The sequence below is a fragment of the Protopterus annectens genome, chromosome 14.part0 (genome assembly GCF_019279795.1).
Source record: "Protopterus annectens isolate FY-2018-M chromosome 14.part0, PAN1.0, whole genome shotgun sequence".
Taxonomy (NCBI): Eukaryota; Metazoa; Chordata; order Ceratodontiformes; family Protopteridae; genus Protopterus; species Protopterus annectens.
The window spans coordinates 125,333,389-125,357,051 of NC_056748.1; the positions used below are offsets into that span (position 1 = coordinate 125,333,389).

The 23,663-nt window shown below is 39.0% G+C and overlaps 1 protein-coding gene across 3 annotated transcripts in view; it reads left to right on the forward strand.

Annotated features, from left to right (window-relative positions):
* LOC122788887 (nebulin related anchoring protein) overlaps window positions 1–23,663 on the forward strand; it is a 503,978-nt gene that overhangs the window by 106,527 nt on the left and 373,788 nt on the right. For all 3 annotated transcript variants that reach the window (XM_044055831.1, XM_044055830.1, XM_044055833.1), the window contains exon 5: window positions 11,176–11,268. In XM_044055831.1, the coding sequence (XP_043911766.1) occupies window positions 11,176–11,268 (93 nt within the window). The remainder of the gene's footprint in view (window positions 1–11,175; window positions 11,269–23,663) is intronic.

Consider the following 23,663-nt stretch of genomic DNA (forward strand, 5'->3'; position numbering starts at 1 on the left):
GTGCCTGAGAGAGTCAAACAGACTCTAAGGGAGGAGGTACAGGAGATGCTGGAACTAGGGGTGATTCAAGAGTCCAACAGTCCCTGGGCCTCACCAGTGGTGTTGGTGCCAAAGAAGGATGGCAGAACCAGGTTCTGTGTGGATTACAGGAAATTAATTAGTCACACAGAGGCAGACGCTTACCCCATGCCTAGGACAGATGAGGCCCTAGAGCAGCTGGGTGGGGCTAAGTATCTTATAACCATTGATCTTACCAAGGGTTATTGGCAGGTGCCCTTGACTCCCACTGCTAGAGAGAAGTCAGCCTTTGTGACTCCTTTTGGCTTGTACAAGTTCATAAAGATGCCCTTTGGGATGAAGAATGCCCCAGCAACTTTCCAGAGGCTGGTATATCATATCTTAGCAGGAGCAGGAGGGTTTGCCCTTGCTTACATGGATGATATTGCTATCTACATCCATTCCTGGTAAGAGCATATTCAGCATCTCAGGGAGGTGCTGGGCAGACTACAGAGGGCAGGGTTGACCATTAAGCCTAGCAAATGGCAGGTGGGTATGGCAGAGGTCTCCTACCTGGGACATAGAGTAGGGAGTGGCAAGATAAGGCCAGAACCTGCCAAAGTGGAAGCCATTCAGGTATGGCCTGCACCTGTTACCAAAAAGCAGGTGAGGGCATTCTTAGGGACAGCAGAGTACTACAGAAAGTTTGTTCCCAATTATAGTACCATAGCTGCTCCCCTCACAGACCTAACAAGGAAGAACAGGCCAGATAAGGTAATATGAACCCCAGCATGTGAGCATGCATTTCAGAAGCTTAAGGAAGCTTTGGGAGGACCCCCCTGTGTTAGCCAGTCCAGACTATAGCAAAGAATTTGTTGTGCAGGTGGATGCTTCAAACTATGGGGTGGGGGCTGTACTTAGCCAGATTTCTTCAGAGAGAGAGAGAAGAGCACCCAGTGGTTTATCTCAGTCGTAAGCTCCAACCCAGGGAGGAAAGCTATGCAGCGGTAGAAAAGGAATGTCTAGCCAAAGTATGGGCACTACAAAAACTTCAGCCTTATCTGTATGGAAGAAAATTTACTGTGATGACAGATCACAACTCTCTAACATGGTTAAACAGAGCCAGTCAGCAAAATGTCACGTTTCTAAAATGGAGTCTGGGGTTGCAAGCATATATGTCAGTGCAACACCACAGTGGGAGTAGCAATGTCAATGCAGATGGGCTGTCAGAACAGGGAATGGGGTGAGGTACACCCAGATAGACCTGACACCCTCAAGCGATGTTTCTCAAGGGGCATTTGAAAAACTTGCTTGAGTTCCGGGGAGATGTGATGATTGGGGAGAGATGGGCGAAGGCTGCCAGCATAGTCAAACATAATTTGATATATAATTCTGGCATTTGTAAATAAATGTAAAATACAGGCATGTTTTCTTGAGTGTAAAAGAATATTATGAAATGTGGAACTGCAAAATATGTCACAACATTGCACTCTACTGGCCCAGTGAAACATGTTGTGATCCTTTCATGTTAGAATTTGGATCCAGTGAGTCTGGATAAAGGTTTCATGCCCATTATTTTAAGGCTAAAGTTTATGACCAGAATGTATATGTGGAAGGTGCATTATTGCTCTGGTTTCTGCTAGAGTGTATATGTGAAATGCCTTGTATTGTTTTAAGTTTCTGAGCAGGTGTTAGATTGCTAAATAATGCAGTTTGTTTGCCTAGGAAAACCTAAGTATCAACATGATGTCATTTGGTAGTGACCCAGCAGACATGTTTGTTAGTAATGTTTAAATTCTATTTCTCACAAGAGACAAGGGGCATTTTGATCTTGATATCCAACTTACCAGCACTCTGCCTATGCTCACATGTAAGTTTTTAGCACTGTGATTTCTAGTAGGAATAGTTAAAGCTAGTAAAGATTAATTAGGTATTTTTCTTTAAAATCAGACCTGTCCTATTGTATTATTTTAAGTTTCTGTGTGATCTCTGAAGTCCTAGAGATCTCTGTGGTGTAGTAGTATCGTCTTGTGTTTTAATTATTTATTATTAAATATTTTCAAAACCTTTACCTGTAGCTGGTTTGTGTAGAGATTAGCTTTAGAGTACATTATATATTTATATAGTTTACTGTCTAAGCCCTTCCAATAAGCCTAGACTGAATAGTCACATTACCATTGAATAATAATATTGCACAGTAATAATTGGACACCCTTTTAAGGGCCTTTTAGTAGCTGATATTATTAGCTGGGTGGTGGCAGGGATTACTACCATATGGTCTGGGTAAAGGAGCACAGCTGGAGAATCTGTGTCAACTTTTCCCAGAAGTGTCAGTGAAGTTGTATAAATACTTATCTCAAAGTGTGTTTGTGTTGTGTCAGCTACTTGGGCAGGGCAAAGCACTGGTTGGACAGAGAGGGTACTGGAGGTTTTAGCTTGCCCAGCTAGGCTGAGACCTGGACCCTATAGCTGTGCCAGTGGGGAGTGTTATTGGGGACCTGGTGAGCAAGGGAGCAACCAGCCCCAGACTGACTGTGATCTCTGTGTGCGCTTAAGGGAAATTGTACTTTACTGTGTGTATTAGTTATACTTTCCTCTTCTATGAGACGACCTCCCTGGTGTTAGTGTGAGGATTGAGGCTCCTTGATTGCTGGGCCAGGGCACGCCCATCACATCTCATACCTCTCAACTGTACAGATTTCACAAACTGTCCAGATTTTTGCCTCATATTTTTGGTCCGTTTTTTACAAAATTGTGGTTTTCTGGCAAATTAGTGGCAAATAATTTAAGACTAAAGTTAAAAAAAAATAATAAGAGACATTTGAGTTTCACACTTCATACCATTCAGAAAATTCATGCTAATGTAAAACCTGTTACTCTGTCAACTTTCGAAGATTGTAAGAGCAATATTTAAAAATCGTCCCTATTTTTGGATCTTTGTCCCACTTTTATTAATGGCTTTGTCCAGATTTCTTGCTCTAAGTGGTTGAGAGATATGCTGTACCTATTTCCCACAGCTCATAATTAACCGTGAATGTCTTTGTGAGTGGACTCAAACAGTACTGAAACCTTTATTTGCATTGAAAACCTTTAGCCACTTTACTTTGTGAATAATTGTTCCTCACATCTCCGTAAGTGTTAGACACCTGTGACATGGACCTTGCCATATGATTTAGCTAGTACATCTCAGTGTTTCTCAATTACATTTTAAAAGTACACAGCATCTGCTGGCTAACAGGAATCATAATCCTTAGGTACAAACTACAAATAATTATTTTCCAATTTTTGGAGCTATACTGTGTGTCTCAGATTACTGCACACCTATCTTATCTTTAAAAACATAAAAATCACACCACAAAAGTTCCCAAAAGAAATTCCTGACCCTGGGTCATAGAGAGATAAAGCAAAAATTATGATGCAGATCTGCAGACTCTGGTTAGCAGCTCAGCCATTGGAAGGGTTTGGTGGGAGAGATATGAATGAGGGTTTCAACTCTGGTTCTTCTATCCTGGGGTGATGGCGATTACTAGACTTATTGCACTGCTGATCCTAGCTTACAAACAGAGGTAGAGCAGAATACAGCCTTTGGGGACACACTAGCCATGTGCTGCATATAAGACAGCAGAGTAGAATACAGCCATTTAAGGCACAGCAGTTATGTGCTACATACAACACAGCAATATAGCCATTTAAGGCACAGCAGTTATGTGCGACATATAACACAGCAATATAGCCATTTAAGGCACAGCAGTTATGTGCTACATATAACACACCACTATAGCCATTTGAGACACAGCAGTTATGTGCGACATATAACACAGCAATATAGCCATTTGAGACACAGTAGTTATGTGCGACATATAACACAGCAATATAGCCATTTGAGACACAGCAGTTATGTGTGACATATAACACAGCAATATAGCCATTTGAGACACAGCAGTTATGTGCGACATATAACACAGCAATATAGCCATTTAAGGCACAGCAGTTATGTGCGACATATAACACAGCAATATAGCCATTTGAGACACAGTATTTATGTGCTACATATAACACAGCACTATAGCCATTTGAGATACAGCAGTTATGTGCTACATATAACACAGCACTATAGCCATTTGAGACACAGCAGTTATGTGCTACATATAACACAGCACTATAGCCATTTGAGACACAGTAGTTATGTGCGACATATAACACAGCACTATAGCCATTTCAGACACAGTAGTTATGTGCGACATATAAGGCAGCAGAGTAGAGTGCACCTTCATGTTTGACTTTCATCCAGCAGGGAATTAAACAGCTGATTGGCTCCTGCCTGACCGCAGTGAATGAATGGGTCATATGGATCTCTCGCCTTTGATCGGGGAATGACTGGATGGCTCTTAACTTAGGTCTAGGGCTCTCTCCGTTGGTCTGTGACTGACTGGGCTGACTCTCACCCTGCTATAATGAATGGTTCCTAGGACTGTCACTGTAGGTCTATGAATGAATGGATGGCTCTTGCTCTGCAAGAATTAATGGGTCATAGGACTCTTGCCCTGGGTCTGTGAATGAGTAGGCTGACTGTCTCCTTGCAGGAATGAAAGGGTTACAGGGCTCTATATGTAGGTCTGTGAATGAATAAGCTAGGTCTCACCCTACTGGAGTGACTGGAGCATAGGGCTCTCACTGTAGGTCTGTGTTTGACTGGGATGGCTCTTTCCATGCAGAAATGAATGGTTCATAGGACTATATTTGTAAGTCTTTGAATGGCTGGGATGGCTCTTAGCCTGCAGGAAAAAATGGGTCGTAGGGCTCTCACTGCAGGTTTATGAGTTACTGGGTTGGCTCTCACCCTGCAGGAATAAATGGGCTGTAGGACTCTCACTGCAGGTTTGTGATTGAATGAGATGTCTTTCACTGAAGGTCTGGGCATGAATGGGCTGGGTCTCACCCTGCTGTCATAACTAGGTCATAGGACTCTCACTGTAGGTCTGTGCATGAATGAGCTAGGTCTCGCCCTGCCAGAATAACTAGGTCATAGGACTCTCACTGTAGGTCTGTGCATGAATGAGCATGGTCTCACCCTGCTGGAATAACTAGTTCATAGGACTCTCACTGTAGGTCCATGCATGAATGAGCTAGGTCTCACTCTGCTGGAATGACTAGATCATGTGGTTCTCACTGTAATTCTATGCATGAATGAGCTAGGCCTCACCCTGCTGGAATGACTGGGTCATAGGGCTCTCACTGTAGGTCTGTGCATGAATGAGAATGGCCTCACCCTGCTGGAATAACTAGGTCATAGGGCTCTCACTCTAGGTCTGTGCATGAATGAGCATGGTCTCACCCTGCTGGAATAACTAGGTCATAGGGCTCTCACCATAGGTCTGTGCATGAATGAGCATGGTCTCACCCTGCTGGAATAACTAGGTCATAGGGCTCTCACTGTAGGTCTGTGCATGAATGAGCATGGTCTCACCCTGCTTGAATAACTAGGTCATAGGGCTCTCACCATAGGTCTGTGCATGAATGAGCATGGTCTCACCCTGCTGGAATAACTAGGTCATAGGGCTCTCACCATAGGTCTGTGCATGAATGGGCTGGGTCTCACCCTGCTGGAATAACTAGGTCATAGGGCTCTCACTGTAGGTCTGTGCATGAATGAGCTAGGTCTCACCCTGCTGGAATGACTGGGTCATAGGGCTCTCACTGTAGGTCTGTGCATGAATGAGCTAGGTCTCACCCTGCTGGAATAACTAGGTCATAGGGCTCTCACTGTAGGTCTGTGCATGAATGAGCATGGTCTCACCCTGCTGGAATGACTGGGTCATAGGGCTCTCACCATAGGTCTGTGCATGAATGAGCTGGGTCTCACCCTGCTGGAATAACTAGGTAATAGGGCTCTCACCATAGGTCTGTGCATGAATGAGCATGGTCTCACCCTGCTGGAATGACTGGGTCATAGGGCTCTCACTGTAGGTCTGTGCATGAATGAGCATGGTCTCACCCTGCTGGAATAACTAGGTCATAGGGCTCTCACCATAGGTCTGTGCATGAATGAGCATGGTCTCACCCTGCTGGATTGACTGGGTCATAGGGCTCTCACCATAAGTCTGTGCATGAATGAGCTGGGTCTCACCCTGCTGGAATGACTGGGTCATGTGGCTCTCACTGTAAGTCTGTGCATGAATGAGCTAGGTCTCACCCTGCTGGAATAACTAGGTCATAGGGCTCTCACTGTAGGTCTGTGCATGAATGAGCATGGTCGCACCCTGATGGAATGACTGGGTCATGTGGCTGTCACCATAGGTCTGTGAACGAGTAGGTTAGTTTTTGTTTTTTGAGAATGAATTGGTTTTTAGATCATGGCTGAGGTGTTTTTGGACCCACAAAAACAGTTTGTAGAAGAAATGTTTACATTTAATGAAAAGGTCTTCCTATCGTTCCATTCAATACTGGTAATATGTGTGCAAATTCCTATCCACTCCAATTATTTGCAGAACTTGTGTAAGAAAATAAAATTCTTCTCCTTCTTCTTGAGATAACATCTCTCTTATTTTAGATTGAGGAGGAACATTATATTTGAGCCATAAGCCTCCTGTTTTACATTTATAAAAAGATTTTAATAATTTTACACACAGAAAACTTTTCTCAGAGCAATATAACTTGAATACTGTCCTCTTTCTAGACCTCTCCAAAGCCTTTGATATGGTGAATCATCACTTAATGATAGATACACTTACCTCACTTTCAGTTGATATTCAAACAGCCAAATGGTTTGAATCCTATCTTAAAAACAGACAACAGGCAGTCCTCTGAGACAACAACCTATCTACTTTACTTCCTATCTCACAGGGAGTCCCACAAGGCTCTATTCTGGGGCCCCTCCTATTTTCTATTTTTATCAATAACCTGCAAACATCTATACCACAAACCACCTGTATTCAATACGCCGACGACTCAACCCTAATCTGTGCTGCAGCAACTTCTGCTGAACTTCAGTCCAACACCCAGAAAGTATTTACCTTAGTGGAAAACTGGTTCTCTAAACGTGGTCTTCTCCTTAACCCTAAAAAAAACAAAACTTCTACTGTTTACCCCACCCAGAAGTCTCCTCCTATTGACTTCACACTTACATCAAAAAATGGCACTGTAATTGTACCAGACCCAACTACCAAACTCTTAGGCATAACTATTGACCATAACCTCAACTTTGACTCACACATAAATTCAACCATCAAATCAGTGAATAGAAAACTAGGATCTCTCTATAGGCTAAAACCATTCCTTACACCTGTAGCCAGGACTACTATGGCCCAAACTCACCTACTCTCCACACTTCTCTATGCCTCCCCAATTTTTACAAATCTATCTAAAAATAATCAAAACAAGCTGGCCACCGCTTACAATAACATTGCCAGGTTTGCCACTGGGTCCACATTCCGTACTCACTACTGTCAAAATCTACATAAACTAGGATGGTTGGAACTTCAAAACCAGCTTCTGTTCCAACAACTAACCATCACCCACAAAATCTTGCGTCACCCTACAAATACTCCCATACTCTGTAACTTAATCAACCCCTATAAAAATTTAAGCACCCTTCGCTCAGCCAATAAATTACTAGCCGCTACCCTAAAATCCAATAACAAATCAGGTGATTCTCTATTTAGTAACACTATTGGAATCCATTGGAATAAACTTCCTAGTAATCTCACATCCCTTTCATCTACCCCTCTTTTCAAAAAGCATCTAAAAATCTTCCTTAACTCGCAATGGCTGTGTCCATGTACTAACGCTGGCTGAATCTACTTATATCATAACTAACCTTTTTTTCTACATTTAAACACTGTTGTCAAAAATGTCCTTTTCTCTTCTTCCTTCTGTTCTATATACCTAATTTGTAAGTCATTCTCTCATGTCTCTCTTTTTTGTTATGTAATGTAAATAAGCTAGACTCGTATGACTTTTCATACCATGTATAACTAAATGTATTTTTTTAATAACCCTTTATGTCTATATTTACACATGTATATTAAGCTGTATCTATCTGCTGTGGAGCTTTTCTCCCCGGGCCTCTACTGAAAATGGACATATATCCAGCTAGACTAGCCCGGTCAACAAATGTAAAATAAATAAATAAATAATAAATAAAAATACCCAATGGAATTCAGCATGTAGGACTAGTCTAATTAAGGGCTGGCAATGCCTAGTTTGTCTGTAAGATAACATTTTGTGCTGTCTCTTTCCTTTAATGCTGTGCTATATTTCTTCATTCTCACCCCACAAATATAAATTCAAAAAATCCATCATTTAGGAATTCAGTAAATCACCAGACACAAGCTGTCATATTTAATAGCCTTTAAGTATTAATACAGAGTAACAGTAAATCATAATAGATCTGAATGGTGTGACTGCTATTCAGTAGTATTTGTAATCAATAACAGAAGATGGTCACTCTTTTATGAGTGAGTGTGTGTGTGTGTGTGTGTGTGTGTGTGTGTGTGTGTGTGTGTGTGTGTGTGTGTGTGTGTGTGTGTGTGTGTGTGTGTGTGTGTGTGTGTGTGTGTGTGTGTGATTGTGCAAGTACAGAGTACCTAGTCCATTCTGATGTCTGGAATTGCACAAACGTGTCTGATACATATATGAATAATTACTTGGGCATGTATCTTGATTAAATGTTATAAAGCAGATGTGCAAAATGTTAGGGTAACAGCTTTCATGTGTGTGAAATTTATTCTATAGTTATCAAATAGTTCTGTTCACATTGTTACTTTTATGGGACTGTCTCACCTCGTTTTTGTGTGGATTAAAAGACTGCATTTATGTACAGTATTCTGAACATCAGTGAAACATATTGGTTTGACTACTTTAGTAACAAAACTACCATATCATTACTAATGCAAATTTCTTGTTGTCATTGAGCTGTTATTATCTATGAGATTAATCCAGTACTTGAAGTACAGATGTTTATGTTTTATAAAGCTTTGATCTGGTGTACTGAAGGCTTTTATTACCACAATGTAGTAAATAATAGCAGTTTGCTAGTTTAAAGTAGGAGGCAGGGTGCGTTGGTGATCAGTGTTTATGACTTACAGGTCCAGGAAACAGGTGAGTTCAGTTCTGAGCTGTGGTAACTGTGCGAGATTGTCATGTCCACAATTTTCTGCATGATTTTCCTTGATTACTTCAGATTGCTTTTATCTTCCAAACATAAACGACTGAATTGGCAACTACATATTTATTTTTCTCCTTGTCTTTTTGGCCTGGCTTGTAACTGAAAATTAAAATTAAATTAAATTTGATTGTTGGCGGACGCTGGAAGAGGGTGACAATGAGTGTGTGGTGCAGGCTTGCTCATTCCTGGGAGATGGAGGCATCCTGGCTGCCTAAAGTGCTGACACCTACTGGAGAAAGAGGTGAACAGCAAGCAGCATGCCAGGAGCATGTGTTTGGTTCTGCCTAGCCATATCTGTGTGGTAGTATCATATATTACACAGCAAAAACAAATTTCCAACAGGAACAAAAAAACTTGGAAAAAAAAATGATCCCAACAACGACCTGGAACACACCAGCTTTATTGACAACAAAATGTTCCTTCGACTTTCTTATCACTAACCAGTCTTGATAACCTCACCATTTGACCCTTAATAATACTTTTTCTCTGATAGTGAGGGTGGCAACTATTGAAATGAAGTAGGGAGTTGGAATGTGTTTTTTTTCCTGTGTATGTTACTTTGTAGTCCCTTATCAGTGATCTTGAGATGAATGTCAAGATAATCTATTTCGGTCTGGTGCCACATGTAGGTGAATTTAAGGAAGGTAGTGGTATGATTTAGGCACTCTACAAATGTTTTAACCTCCTCCTCATTGCCTTTCCACAAAATAAGAACATCGTCAAGGAACCTATTGTACATCAGAATATTTTGAATAAAGTTAGTGTACAAAATATGGGATCTTTCCCAATGCAACAAGACCAAATTTGCATAGACAGGGGCACATTTGGCACCCATGGCAACACCAGCAATCTGGTAAAACAATTCACCTTCAAAGGTTAAATAGTTGTTCCTAAGAACCAATTCCATTAGTTCCACCAGTTGGTCAATCTTTTTCCCATCTATCCTATCACATGTGAGCAAGGATTCTCTGAACCAATTTAATCCCTCATCATGTGGAATAACTGGAAATAAATTCACCACATCAATGGTGAGAAAGGAATATTGAGTGGCACCGTTGTTATGTCTCAAGCATTCCAAACAGTGCCATGAATCTTTCACCATCAGAGAAAAAGTATTATTAAGGGTCAAATGGTGAGGTTATCAAGAGGGATCATTTTTTTTTATAGTATCATATATTGACTACAGGAATATGCATGCTCACTAGAAGAGGTATAGTAAGTGTTTTTTTTTTTTTTTTTTATCTGGAGGCACACGCATAAGCACTAAAAGGATGTGCTAAGGTTAAAAAAGGAAAACAAAACTGTCTTGGTTGCTTAGGTGACAACTTTCACTCACTTTAGTGATGGGAACAAATGGGCAACATTGTAGCTGGGACTTGACGGACAGTAGCCATGGCGACAGTAAAATAAAAAGAAATCACAATTTAGTTGAAACGCAGGCTGGGTACACTTTCCCAGCTGGTTAGGTAAGTTTGTTTCAAGGAAACATAAGTTCTAATGTGGCAAATAATTACAGTTTATACATTTATGTTACAGCTCTCCCTGTCTGTAATGCAATATCATATTTGTTGTGCAATTTATTCTACACATTTCATACGCTCCAGAAAGTTGTACTTACTAAAAATGGCTTTTTTGTGAGGCTCAATTTTTTTCTTAGTCTTTATAAGTTTTATAGCATAATAGCATTTTTATACTTACAGCAAAATGTTCAGGCCAGTGGGTGTTGTCACCATTAATCTTTATTGGATTGAAAGTAAATTTGCATATTTGCTGTTGTACTTTTTAAGAGATGCAAAAAGGGAGAGAGAATTCATGTAACACATTCTAGACATACTTCAAGTTTTGAATATTCCACAACCCCAGTGTGTCCGTAAAACCATTAAGTCCTTTGTTCTGTCATTTATAACCAGTGACATATGTTCTAATGCTTGAAACCTAGGTATGCTTTTAATGTTTGACAATGACATGTATATTAAAATAAATATTTAAACAAACTTTTGAAATGTCTGCAGGGTGAGTACAGAAGTGGCCATGAGGAGCATATTTCCATGTACAGCACGTCAGGAATGCAGCAAGCCAGAACCACGGGGGAAGTTACAAGTGATGTAAGTTTTACTTTCTGCTGTTTTACTGCCTCCCTCTGTAACACATGAAGCTGATATATTACTGATTATTTATATCTACTCTTACATTCATTGGTCCATTTTGATATCATCAAGGGAATGTTATGACATGAAATGATGACTGGTCTGTTGACATTGTCAGATAACCTAACAATTGTTTTATACATTTGGGAAAACCTCATTCCATATTTCCAAATTAATTTTGTGTAAAGCATTATTCAAAAATTCTAAATCCTGTCATGTACCTAGAAAGTATTATTTCCGTCATTCAAATTTCTTTATATTACTATGCTTACTTGAGGTATTTCCATGAACTATCAAGAATTGCCCTTTTGGGATAGCATCCCTTGAACTTTCACATCTTACACAGTATCTGCCACTGTTCTTCACCATGCTGGAGCCATGCTATCCACCAAAGTCACAAGTTCCCATTTTGAAGCAGAATTCAATGTCCACATGTAATGTAACTGACACATTGTTGTTTTACTGGTATTCCTTAAGATCTTCCTACTACATTAATCAATTCATTTTCATCATGCCTTGAAATCAGACATAACTTCAGACCACACATTACTAGTGTACATAGCTGTGACACCCGTACACTGGCCCAGTAATCAAGGAGCCTCAATCCTCACCACTAACACCAGTGAGGGACGTGCACATTTGGAGGATGATAGGTACACACACAGTAAAGTACAATTTCCCTTAAGAGTACACAGAGATCACAGTCAGCCTGGGGCTGGTTTCTCCCTCTCTCTCCAGATCCTCAATAAGACTTCCCACTGGCACAGCTATAGGGTTAAGATCTTAGCCGAATGGTCAGTCTAAAATCTCGTCTCTGCCCAACCAGTGCTTCTTGTCCCTGCCCAAGTAGCTGACACACACACACTTTGAGATTTGATTTATATACAAATGCACAGACACTCCTGGGGAAGGCTGGCATAGGTTCACTAGCTATGACCACTTGTGCCCAGACTATAAGGTAGTACCGAATGGCACCAACCACCCTTATCAGCTACTATAAAGGCCCTTACCAAGGGTGTCCAATTCCACTGTGTAATGTTACTATTATCCAAATGGTAAGTGTGACTGAGGCTTGAAGGCTAATTAGGAGTGGCTTGTACTGTATCACCAAATACATATGCAAGCACTCTAAGAGCTTAATTATCTCTACACACAAACCAGCCACAATTAAAAGGTTTAAATATATTTAATAATAAATAAAAGCACAAGACAATACTTATTAACTCAATACAGTGACCAGCAGAGTTCAGAAATCAGAGGAAATATTTTAAAATAACATAGTAGGACAGTCTCACATAAATATAGAAAACATCTACACTAATCTTGCTATATTCCTATCTATCTCTAAGAGAAACTAAGTTCTAAATAACTTACTTACAGAGCCAGGCAGATACAAGTGCTGAATGGATGTGTTCAGGTCCAGAGACAAATACAAAATGCACTCTCTCTCTCTGAGATAGTTCTTAAATTAATTTGCGTCTTTTGGCTTTTTCCCGGTTAGGGGTCGCCACAGCGGAACTCTGGTCCGCTAATAATTGGTAGTAGAGTTTTACGTGCTGGCTTGCTGGGCCTAATGCACAACCTTCAACGAAGAACGCCCGTTCAAACATGTCGCCACACAGAAGACGCTCTAACTGAGGATCGAACGGGCAACGTCTAACTGTGAGGCGACAACGCTATTCTTAAATTAATAATAAACATTACCGCTGGCTTAGTTAGATGATATCACTATTTGACACTTGCATCTAGTTCCCAGATACCGACAGAATTTAACACGTCTTTGTCAAAAATATTTATCTGTCAGATGTACAGCTGCTAGTAAGTCACAGAGCAATACAAAAACACCTTACATGTGAAACCTAGTAATTTGCCCCTGTCTTAAGACAATAGAAAGAAACTCCTAGCCTAGACATCCTGTCTCTTAGCTTGAGATAAACTGACTTTATAACACATCATAAAACTCTTTATTTATCAACTTATTTTCTTAGAATTTTGCAAGTTAACTCTGTATATCACAATTTCTACTATGAAACATACATTACATAGGCATAGAGTTTATACACATTTCTGCTTTTTTCCAGCAGGGTGCACTGTGGTTACATTGTTGAAGCTCAGTACAACCTATAGTTTAATCATAGCATATAGTTCTCTTACATTTGGAAAACAAGCCTACAAATCCTATTAATATTTACAAATGAAATAGGATTACTTACAAAATTCTATCTAGTTGGGCTGGCAGCCTTCACATTAGCATCCAGTGGTTATGTCAGCTACAAAGGTGCTCTATTGAGAAACCCCTATTGGTTTTATTGATGTTACCATTAGTGATTCGTATACACATTTTCCCTCACAGCAGCCCTCTTCAGAAGCACATATCCATTCAAGTAGCTCAGTAGCATAACAATAGGAAAAAGTAGAGACATTTTTAAAATAACTAAAATACAAACTTAAAACATGTTAACTAATGCATAAAGAATTCAAGCTTCAGATAATACATATATGACATACTTCACAATACCCTTGCATACTTTTTAATATCCCTGTATAGTCATACAAGACATTTCCTCATCACCCACTTTATTTATTTTTTTTACCTTTGTTTATTATGTACGTGAACTGTTCCACAGACCTTTTTCAGGCACAACCTAAGCCACAAGGGCAAAGGCAACAAAGCTTAAACATATACAGTAAACATTACAATGAAACAACATTATTATGAAGAATTTAGGACATATGTAATAATAATTACAGTGAAACAGTATTAGGCCACATATACAGATTCATAAAATGTCACTCCTACTCTTTTTCAGCAATATGAAATAATTTTGTCATGCAAAATTTGGAAATTAATCCTCCTTCATTTTTTCATATAACATTTTCTGTTAATTCCCCCAAATGCCTATTTTCTCTGCAAAACAAAACACGTAAATGCAAGTGTCTTTGCTTCACAGTTTTCCACCTTCTTCCTAATTGTATAACATTCCAGTTTTTGCTGGCACTTTATGATGAGCTGTCCTTCAAAATAAATCTCGTCAGTGTTCATACATTTGAATTCTTTGTTCATCTTTTATAATGTTCTCATACCACCTAATCCTAAATCCAAACTTTTACACTCACATTCCTGGAAAGCATCTATATTATATCAACTGACAAAATGTCTTCATGTATGTCATTCTTCTAACTTTACCTGCCAGCATTTAGTTTTCAGTAACGTTTGCCTTTGTTCTGCATTGATTATTGCTACATTACTTTCATGTGCAGATCATTTTCATTCTGCTTGCAGTCTCTACAGTTTGTTGTCCTTCATTTACCACCCATCCCGCCATTGTCAGTGGTTGTTCATATTTATTATTTACATTTATTTATATCACTACATGATACTTCCAATATGGTGTTCAACATATTTCCCCAAAATACTGAAAATATACTCATCATCCCTGTCCATACCTTTTAGTAACCAGTACTCTGTCAGTAAAATTGGTTGCATGGTCTGGTCACAACTTTACCTGTCTGGTGGTTTGTAGGAACCCCTGTTTCTTTGGCTTCCACCACCCATTAACAGTTGCAAGAACTGAGTGCACAGGACATCAGTGAGGCTGGTCAGGCAGAAAAGAATGGCTTTATCTCCTGTCTTAATCTGTTACCGACAAGTCATGTATGCTTTGTTTGCCTTGTGCTATGTGAACTATGGTACATTCTTTTTTTTTTGTTGTTTTGGTCTTCTTGAACCTCATTTCTACTGGCATCTTTGCCGGGTCTACTAACCACCCACCTACCCCTTCCTTGTGGGCATCCTGGGGGCTTAGCTATTCATGCTTCTGTCCAGTGTTTTTTTTTAATTTTATTTTATATGCCCTACCCACATTCTCCCATTTTTTCCCCAATGCTTGTTGATTACATCCAGGGCAACTCCTGTCTTTGTAGTATGAGTCCCATTTGGGAGCATCACCAAAAAGTGCTCTACCTACCCATATGCCAGTCATCTGAGCTGCTAAATGAACCCAGATCAGCAAAGCCATAGCAGGGCTTTATCTCTCTATGCAACCAGAGCAGCAGCTGTGGTATGTTGTTAATCTTCATGAGCTGAGGGGAATGGGAGGGAGGCTAGACTAGATGTGGCACTGTACTTGCTTGCTAGAGGTCAAGCTTGCATGTGATGAACACTACTTTATTTTTTCAGGCAGAGGTTATGTGGCAAAATCTGCCTTTCTTTCTCATAAAGTCTCAGACAGCAAACAGACTGGCAGCTCTCTATGGCCTTCATGTTCTATCTACTTTTTCCATCAGGAAGTTTCTGTCTGCTGAACAATGCAACCTTGCTGCTAGAAATTTTGCTTCCAAGCTTGCCTCCATCAAGTAAAGTATTGGCTAAGTCATGCTCACAGAGGTTTGCCATAGCTTTGCTCCATGTCAGGGGTCTTATTCCTAGTCTGAGTTTGAAGTCCTTGATTATGACAGTTTCATTACAGTAGTTTCCAGTATGTACTCAACCACCTGTAGACAAGATCTATATCCAACCCGGATTGTTTCATTTTGCTTGAATGGTTTGGATCCTTTCCTGTGTCTGATTGTCACCTTAGTCTCTGAGACTAGAGTTTTCCCTTCAAATTTTAAAGGAAGCCTGGGTTACTCCTAGTCTCAAGAAGGCAGGGTAGGATACTGATGAACTGGACATCTATAGACTTAATTCTAATCTGCCTTTTGTCAGTAAGGCTCCTGCAAAGGTGGTCCATGTGCAACTAAACTCTTCTCTGCATGTTAACAGAATCTATGATCCTTACCAATCTAAATTCATAACTAGCCATAGTGCTGGGACTACACTTGTAATAGTACCTCATGATCTCCTGGTTTAATTTCTCTTCGTATTTGGGGTTTCTAATACCCTGATGGGAATGGACCCCATTCCTATGTAAGGGTATGATTAAAGCTCATTAAATTAGTACTGTTTCAATCTTTGATATTAGCTAAGAGCACTCTTCTCAGCACATGCAATATGCTCAGAATTCCCTCCTTCTTTAAATCATACAGTGTTACATGCATTGGTAGCATATCTAAGTATGAATGTGAATTATTTTTTATTAGACCTGTTGCTCCTACTGCTATTAAACTGTTTGGGTATCTTTCTTTTACATTGGTCTCATTTTTGCCTGCAAATCCTGGTATTTTATGACTCCTGATTTAGTTTCTCCAAATGCTTAGGTTTTTACATGCCTTAGTGGAAACGGATCCCTTTCTTAACTCAGGGCATAATTAAAGTTCATGAAATCAGTTTTGCTTCAATGTTTGACGTCTGATACAATCAGCACCCACAATGTACCCAGAATCTCCTATTTTTACAGTTCATAAGGGGTTACTATTCTTGGTAGCATATCTAGATATGTTTGAAGATTATGTTTTATTAGCCCAGTTGCTACTACTACAACTGGAACTACATCTGGGTTTCTTTATTCCACAGTTTTTGCTTGCAAGTCTTGATATTTTACAAATGTATGTCTTTCAGATTGTAAGACACTATAGTCAGTGGGTGCAGCAATGTCAACAATCAATGCTGTTTTTGTCGTTTTTCTCTTCAACAACAATATCCAGTCTGTTTACTTCTACCTTCCAATTGGAATGGGGTGGACCCACATAATCATTACTTCTTCATTTCTGACAATCCTTTGTGGGCTCATATTTCCAGTGTTTCTCAGCTGCCTGTATGTTGTAATGTTTATAAAGTCTCCAGAACAATGACCTTCCCACATTCTTATATCTTTCAGTGTACAAACCTTCAGCCATACGTGTACCACAACCTGTAACAAGATATTGAACTGTTTCAAGTTCTGTACCACAAAACCTTCATTTGTCTGAACCTCCTATCCCCTCTATGGATTTTGTGAACAATCTATTACATAGTCCGTTATCTTATGCAGCCAATATTATCCATTCATCTTTTGGTTTAAAATCACCTTGCTTTAACCACACATATTATCCCTTGGTTAACATGCAGTTGCTTAGGTAGATCTCTATAATTCTTGCAATAATTATGGTCTTTCCATTTTTTTTCTTTTTTCCAAATCCTGTTCTTTGTATTATTTCTTTTGCTTTTTTTGCACTTTCTGTTTGCAACCTGATTTTTATCCATATTTGGTTGGATTTCCTTGATTGCTAAATTGCTTCCTAAAGGCTTCTGGTAAGCGAAAGATAAATCTTAGACATAATTGTTTCATATTTTAGAACTTTCAAAATGTTTGCATCTGATAATGTCAGTAAATATGTACATAATCCCACAACCACTGACCTACATATATAGTTGATTCCAACGCGGTGCTTGCCTACTTCAGACGGAGGGATATATAATCTTGGCAAACACTGATTCTTGTATATCACTCAATGGGCATGAAGCAATTTTCTTGTTTTGGTGTTTTAGTAGCTCCCTATTCAAATGCCAGTACTTGAAATGTCGAGTGCTAACAAGCCGAAAAAAAAGTGACTGAAAATGCCGGTGAAGAATGAATATTGAACATTTGCTCTTCTCCTTTAAACTTTTTTTTTCAGGTAGGTAAACCCACTGCACCCCCCCCCCCAGCCAAACTTATATATATACAAACTCTGAGATCCCTATGGATCTAATTCACATGACTGAAAACTCAAAATACTGAAATTTATTTTACTGAGAGCAAAATTTCTAATTTTCAAAATACTGCAAACTCATTTGATTGAGTCTTATTATACTGCAAGCTTACAATGCTGAATTTCAAAATATTCAGTTTTAAGCCATAGACAGGCACAATTGCAACACCAATGAATAACTCTTTCCAAAACTTAAAAACTACTTACCTACCCTCTTAACAGAAACCAGACTATATAAAACCAAACTAGGTGGGGGGCTATGCCCCCACCCACCCCCCAAGTATATATACTAACTCCAGGATCACACTACAGTGGGGAAAAGGGCATATGCCTTTTACTTACCTTACAGTACTGTACATAGTGCCACTGCTGCCGGGAGCACATGAAACGTCTGCTATATTACTTTAGATACTTCCAATAAAAATTAAAAGAGACATACCAACATTTAGAAACACTACAGCACTACTTTCTACACTACTGTCTGTATTCTGACAGTCGGCACTTTAAGTTACAGTAATTTTTTTTTATCACAAGCAAGCCACAGGTGAAGGGAAACACATGTCATGTCTATGGCTTAAAATTTGGTATTTTAAAATTCAGCATTGTAAGCTTTCAGTATAATAATACTATGTCAAATGAGTTTTCAGTATTTTAAAAATTAGGTATTGTGGTCTCACTCAAATGAAATTCAGTATTTTCAGTTTTCAGTCATGTGAAGTAGATCCATCCCTACACCTCAAGGAAAAAGACGTATTCCAGGAAATGGCCATCTCGGACTTATTATGTGTATGTCTGTTTTTTTCAGCCATTCAGTCTCTGTTTCAGAACTCAGTCTAGCAAGTCCTAACATTTCAAACAATTACTGTATTTAGCCCTTCACATCTTGAGTCCCCCATATCTCAGGCAGTGTCTATGCTGATACCAGTCTGCACACACCCTGTATTTTATTGACCATTGGACTGCCTGAAGTTTCTAGGGTCTAGTTTGATACTTCATGGTCATATTTATTTGTATACAGAGGCCTTGTCTCTTGAACCTCCTACCAGATCACTTCAAGCATTTGTTCAAAATGTACTTCTTCAGCCTGTTACTTGAGGCTCCATGTTCTTATTTATCAGCTTGCTTTGCTTTTTTATTGCGTTGTTTTGTAATAGTTCTTGGATATAAGCATGGAAATAAGCTTGAACTGCTTTCCCACTTTTAATATAATCCTCCCCTCTGTTTCTAAAGTATTTTTTGTACTGATGCCATATATTACTAATCTCTTCCACTCTCAGTAATACCCTTTTTTGTTCTTCATTTCTCGCCTCTTTAGCTTCAGACCTGTTCATCAAATCTACGTGCTTGTCATAGACAACTTTGTCTCTTCTGTATTGTTTGCTGACTGCATACCTTTACATTTCTCCTTGTTCACTCTTATTGTATCCCTCTTGCCTGATGACCATCAGATCTCCTATGACTAGTCAGCCTATTGAGTCCTCCTTGGGATGGGCACTGAATGCAGGATACTATCTTCAAGGTAGTTTTCATGGCTCCTTCTTATTTAGCCTAATCTCCTCCCTGTCATCTGACATGTTGTTGTTGTTGTTGTTGTTGTGTCTTTCGGCTTTTCCCGGTTAGGGGTCGCCACAGCAGACCTCCGGTCCACTAATGATTGGTAGAAGATTTTTACATGCCGAGTTACCTGTCAGCTGACATGTGCACTTGAAAATACCAGGACTATACTACCGTTCCCTTCTATTGCATGTGTTCCAATGCATGTTACCTAATGGGTGAGGAGTGGTAGGAGCAACATCATGTGCCCAGTCTTTAACCTGCTCTTCCATTAAATGCTGGTGCAGCTCCTGTTTTGTCTTAAACCTAAACTTTCTACTACTTGTTCTGTGGATTCCATCCTTTGCCATATATCCTAGTGCTAATTTGTGTTTATGTCCAAGTGCAAAATATTGCTTTACTCTCAGAATTGTTTCTGCTGGGTTGTGAATATCAAACCACAAACCTGTGTGCAAATCAGCAAATATCAAAACAAGGTGGTATGTAAATGAATACACTAATGTGACACTGATAAGAACATTTTACCATTCATTTTAATGGAGGACGTGTCTCTTACACTGTGAAGATGGGACCAAATTTGTCTATATCTTCTTCCTCACTAACAATGTGTTCTATCAATTTTATGTCCAACAGTACAATGACAAATGTTTTCTGAAAATATTTTAAAATTATATATATTGCTTCTCAGTGATCATACAGTAAAATGTTACAGTTCCATTTGGCCAAATCCATTTCTGACGCCATCTATGCTAATTTTTCTATGCACAGATTAACCTTTGTGGGCTGTGCTAGCTCTGTGGAACACAGCAGTGTAAAAGTACTGCTTCTCAAACAGCACTGTGTGGTTGTAGCAAATGACATTCGCAGACGTGTAAAAATACAATGCTGTTTGGGTGTGCACAATGAAGCAGTAAACTGTGTTAGTTCTGCGGTATGTGATGTAAAGGGAATAATGCTTCTCATGTAATCAAGATACTGTTTCTGTATGTTAATTCAAGAGGTAGCTGGTGACTTCAGTGAAAGGAGTGGGTTACAATAAGCAGCTGAATGAACTGGGGCTGTATAACAGTGGAATAAACTTGTTACAACTGTAAATAAATAATTCCTCATAAACTACTATGCACATGAATAGTTGTCCATCAGTAGCTTTCCTATTGGAATATATTCCAGACCTAGTTTGGGAAATAGAGTTTATTTCACACATAGGAGGCTGTTCACATGAAATCCTATATCAAAACTGTTGATGTTATACATAGGGTATAAATAAACATTTTATTCTGCACTGTAAAGGAACTATATGCTTTTATTGTACAAATTATCTAGGCCTGCATGTAAGCATGTCTATGTATGCATGTGTGTGCATATGTGTATATATCTATATACCATTTTTATTTAATTTATTTTATTTATCTTTTGTTGGTCAGGTTAGTCTCAGTAGGCTAGTAGCTTCTTTTCAGGGAGACCTGAGGTGATATTTATACTACTAGGGGATCACTGGTCAGGGTATCAGGAAACTCCCCTACTCTTTAGAGCTGCTAGATGGTGTCACAGGGCTCCTAAAACTACAAGTAAGAGGTTGAAGGGAAGCAGCTGCGTGAAGGAAGAGAGAAAAGCTGTACAGAGTTTGGAGGTGGAAAGTGTGAATGTGGAGAAAATTTTGTTTAATATAGAACTTCAGAATGTAAACAAAGATTCATGTATGGTGGATTTTACAAATGAGAAGCATTTAGCTGTCTCCATGAAAAGGAAGCAAGCAAGACTGTTGAAGTGGTGCAGATAAGATAATTGACATCAGGAGGGCTTGCAGTTAAGGCTCTGTTAAAAATAATTAAGCAGGATGATCCAGGGGACAGTTCTGAAGTTTCATGGGGTGAGATTTTTTGGAAGTGCTGAGGATGGTAATGTGGAAGAGGAACCAGGTGATGTGGCAACAGAGGATGCAGCAGTTAAAACTTGTGCAGCAGGGACAGAAAGTAAAATAAGAAAGCAGCAACAAACTGTAAATAAAACTGTTTTAAAAAGATAAGAACAACTGTGAGAATAAAACAAGAACAGATGCTGTAATAGGCAAATATTATGTCTGGGACAATTTGGTAACAGTTCTGGGTTTTAAAGCTCAATAAATTCGGTCTTTTATACATAGTGGGACAGAAACATTTTGTGACTTAACATTTGAAACTGATGGACTGATGATGAAATTTCTGAAACTGTGTGACAAAAAGGATGTTTAACCGTGGAATAATTATATGTTTTCAGGTAGTTACTTAAATGTTAGCACTTTAGAACTGATGAACTAGAAGTTAATGTTAAAAAAATACATGCGGATTCTGTGTGAAACTGTTGATATTACAGAAGAGAGATGAGAGACATTTATGGTATGGAGGGTGGAACTTGGAAGCTGTTTTGAAATGTGATAAAAATACATGGTGAAACACTTGCCAAATGTTAGTTTTGTGGTTGATCAAAGAGGGACATTATGATATTCTGGCTAGCCTAAATCATGTTTCTTTTGTGGGGACTTCTCATTTAATTAATGATTGTGACAGAGTCATATGTAACCAATGTGGGGAGAAAGGACATACAGCAAGAAAGTGTGCTCCTGAATGCAGGTTGTGTGGAAAAGAGGGACCCTTTTGATCAGCTTGTCAAGAGCAAACAGAAATTTATGAAAAAGGGGAAAATAAGAAAACATACAAGAGGAAGGACATCAAGAGGCTGGGACAGAGGGTGAAATAGGCGAAGAAGAAGCTGTAGAAGGAAAAAATATGGAAGGGAAAAATGAGGCTAGAGAATGCATGCAGGAAGAGAGGTTAGTAGAAGAGATTGATACAAATTTTTTGAAGTTCTAGTCAGCGAAAAATCTGTTTCTAAGGATCAAGGATTATTTGTACCTAAACCCAGGATAAAATATTAAACTGGTGAAAGAGTACAAATAAGAAAAGGAAAATCTAAAAATATTTCCCCTAAACTTAAAAAGAAGGAAAAGCAACAACTTTAAAGGACTTTCAGTAAATATGAACAGTATTATCAACACTGTAAGGATAGTGATACTAAAATGTTGTGCTAAATGTAATGTGGGTGTTTTTCTATTAGAGGATGTAAGATTCCTGACAAGTGAAGAAAGACTACACACAGAAAAAAAGTGGAATGGAAATATAATATGGAACTTAGGAAGTGAATGTTGTTCTGGAGTCGATGTTTGTATATATCTCATGGGCTTCTCTTCAGGAGGTTTAAGTATCACATTGTGAAAACTATACCTTCGCTGGATTTTTCATGCAGTTTTTATTGAATATTTTGTCTGTGTGACCTTGTTGTCCTTTGGTTTTGATGTTAGTTGGGATATTTTGCAGGCACTATAATCTTTATAGGCATCACCTGGGTTTAAAGACCCTTTGTTTCTGAAGTATAACCAAACTATCCCCTTATGCTATGCTGATGAGGTCAATAAAAAGGTTGAAACATACATGTCCACAGCTAGTGGAGTTTGGCTTTATTAGGCTGAATATAACCATAACATCTGCAAAAAAAACGTCATGGACATTCAGAAGCCATGTAGATGAATAACTTGATGTCCTTAAGAAATCATTTGCATATATTCCACAGGCCTCCATTATAGGAGGTGCAAGGTATCATGCAGTGAAAACTCTAACTTGGTTGGATTTTCTTTCACTTTTAATTGAATGGTTTGTGTATGTGACTTTCTTACTCTTTGGTTTAGGCATTCTAAAATGAATGGCATTGTCTGCTTTCCTCCGCATCCTTCACAAACTGGTCTTATCTTCTCAGTAACTAATGCATGTTGGGGTAAATGATACATTTTTGAATGGCACTGTAACCTTAGCATACCTTTAAATGCTTTTTTTGACCTGCATAATGAGGGTGTGACTTTTCCCAAGTGTATTGTTTGTGTTTAACCACATTTTCTATCCAGTTTGCTTTAATATATTTAGCAGTCTCTGCTTTCCAGTATTACTATTTGTTGAAGTGTGTTGGCGCAGAGTTATATTTGCACATACTGTGATTACTTACTCCTTACTGCTGTAGTGTATTTAAGCTCAACATCTAGTTAATGATTCCCCTCTGACATCAATGGATAGTGGTGAAGAGAGATCATTGTCTTCTTGTTCTAACAGTGATCACACTCACTCTAAGAGTTGGAGTGACCTGAGAGTGACAATATATAA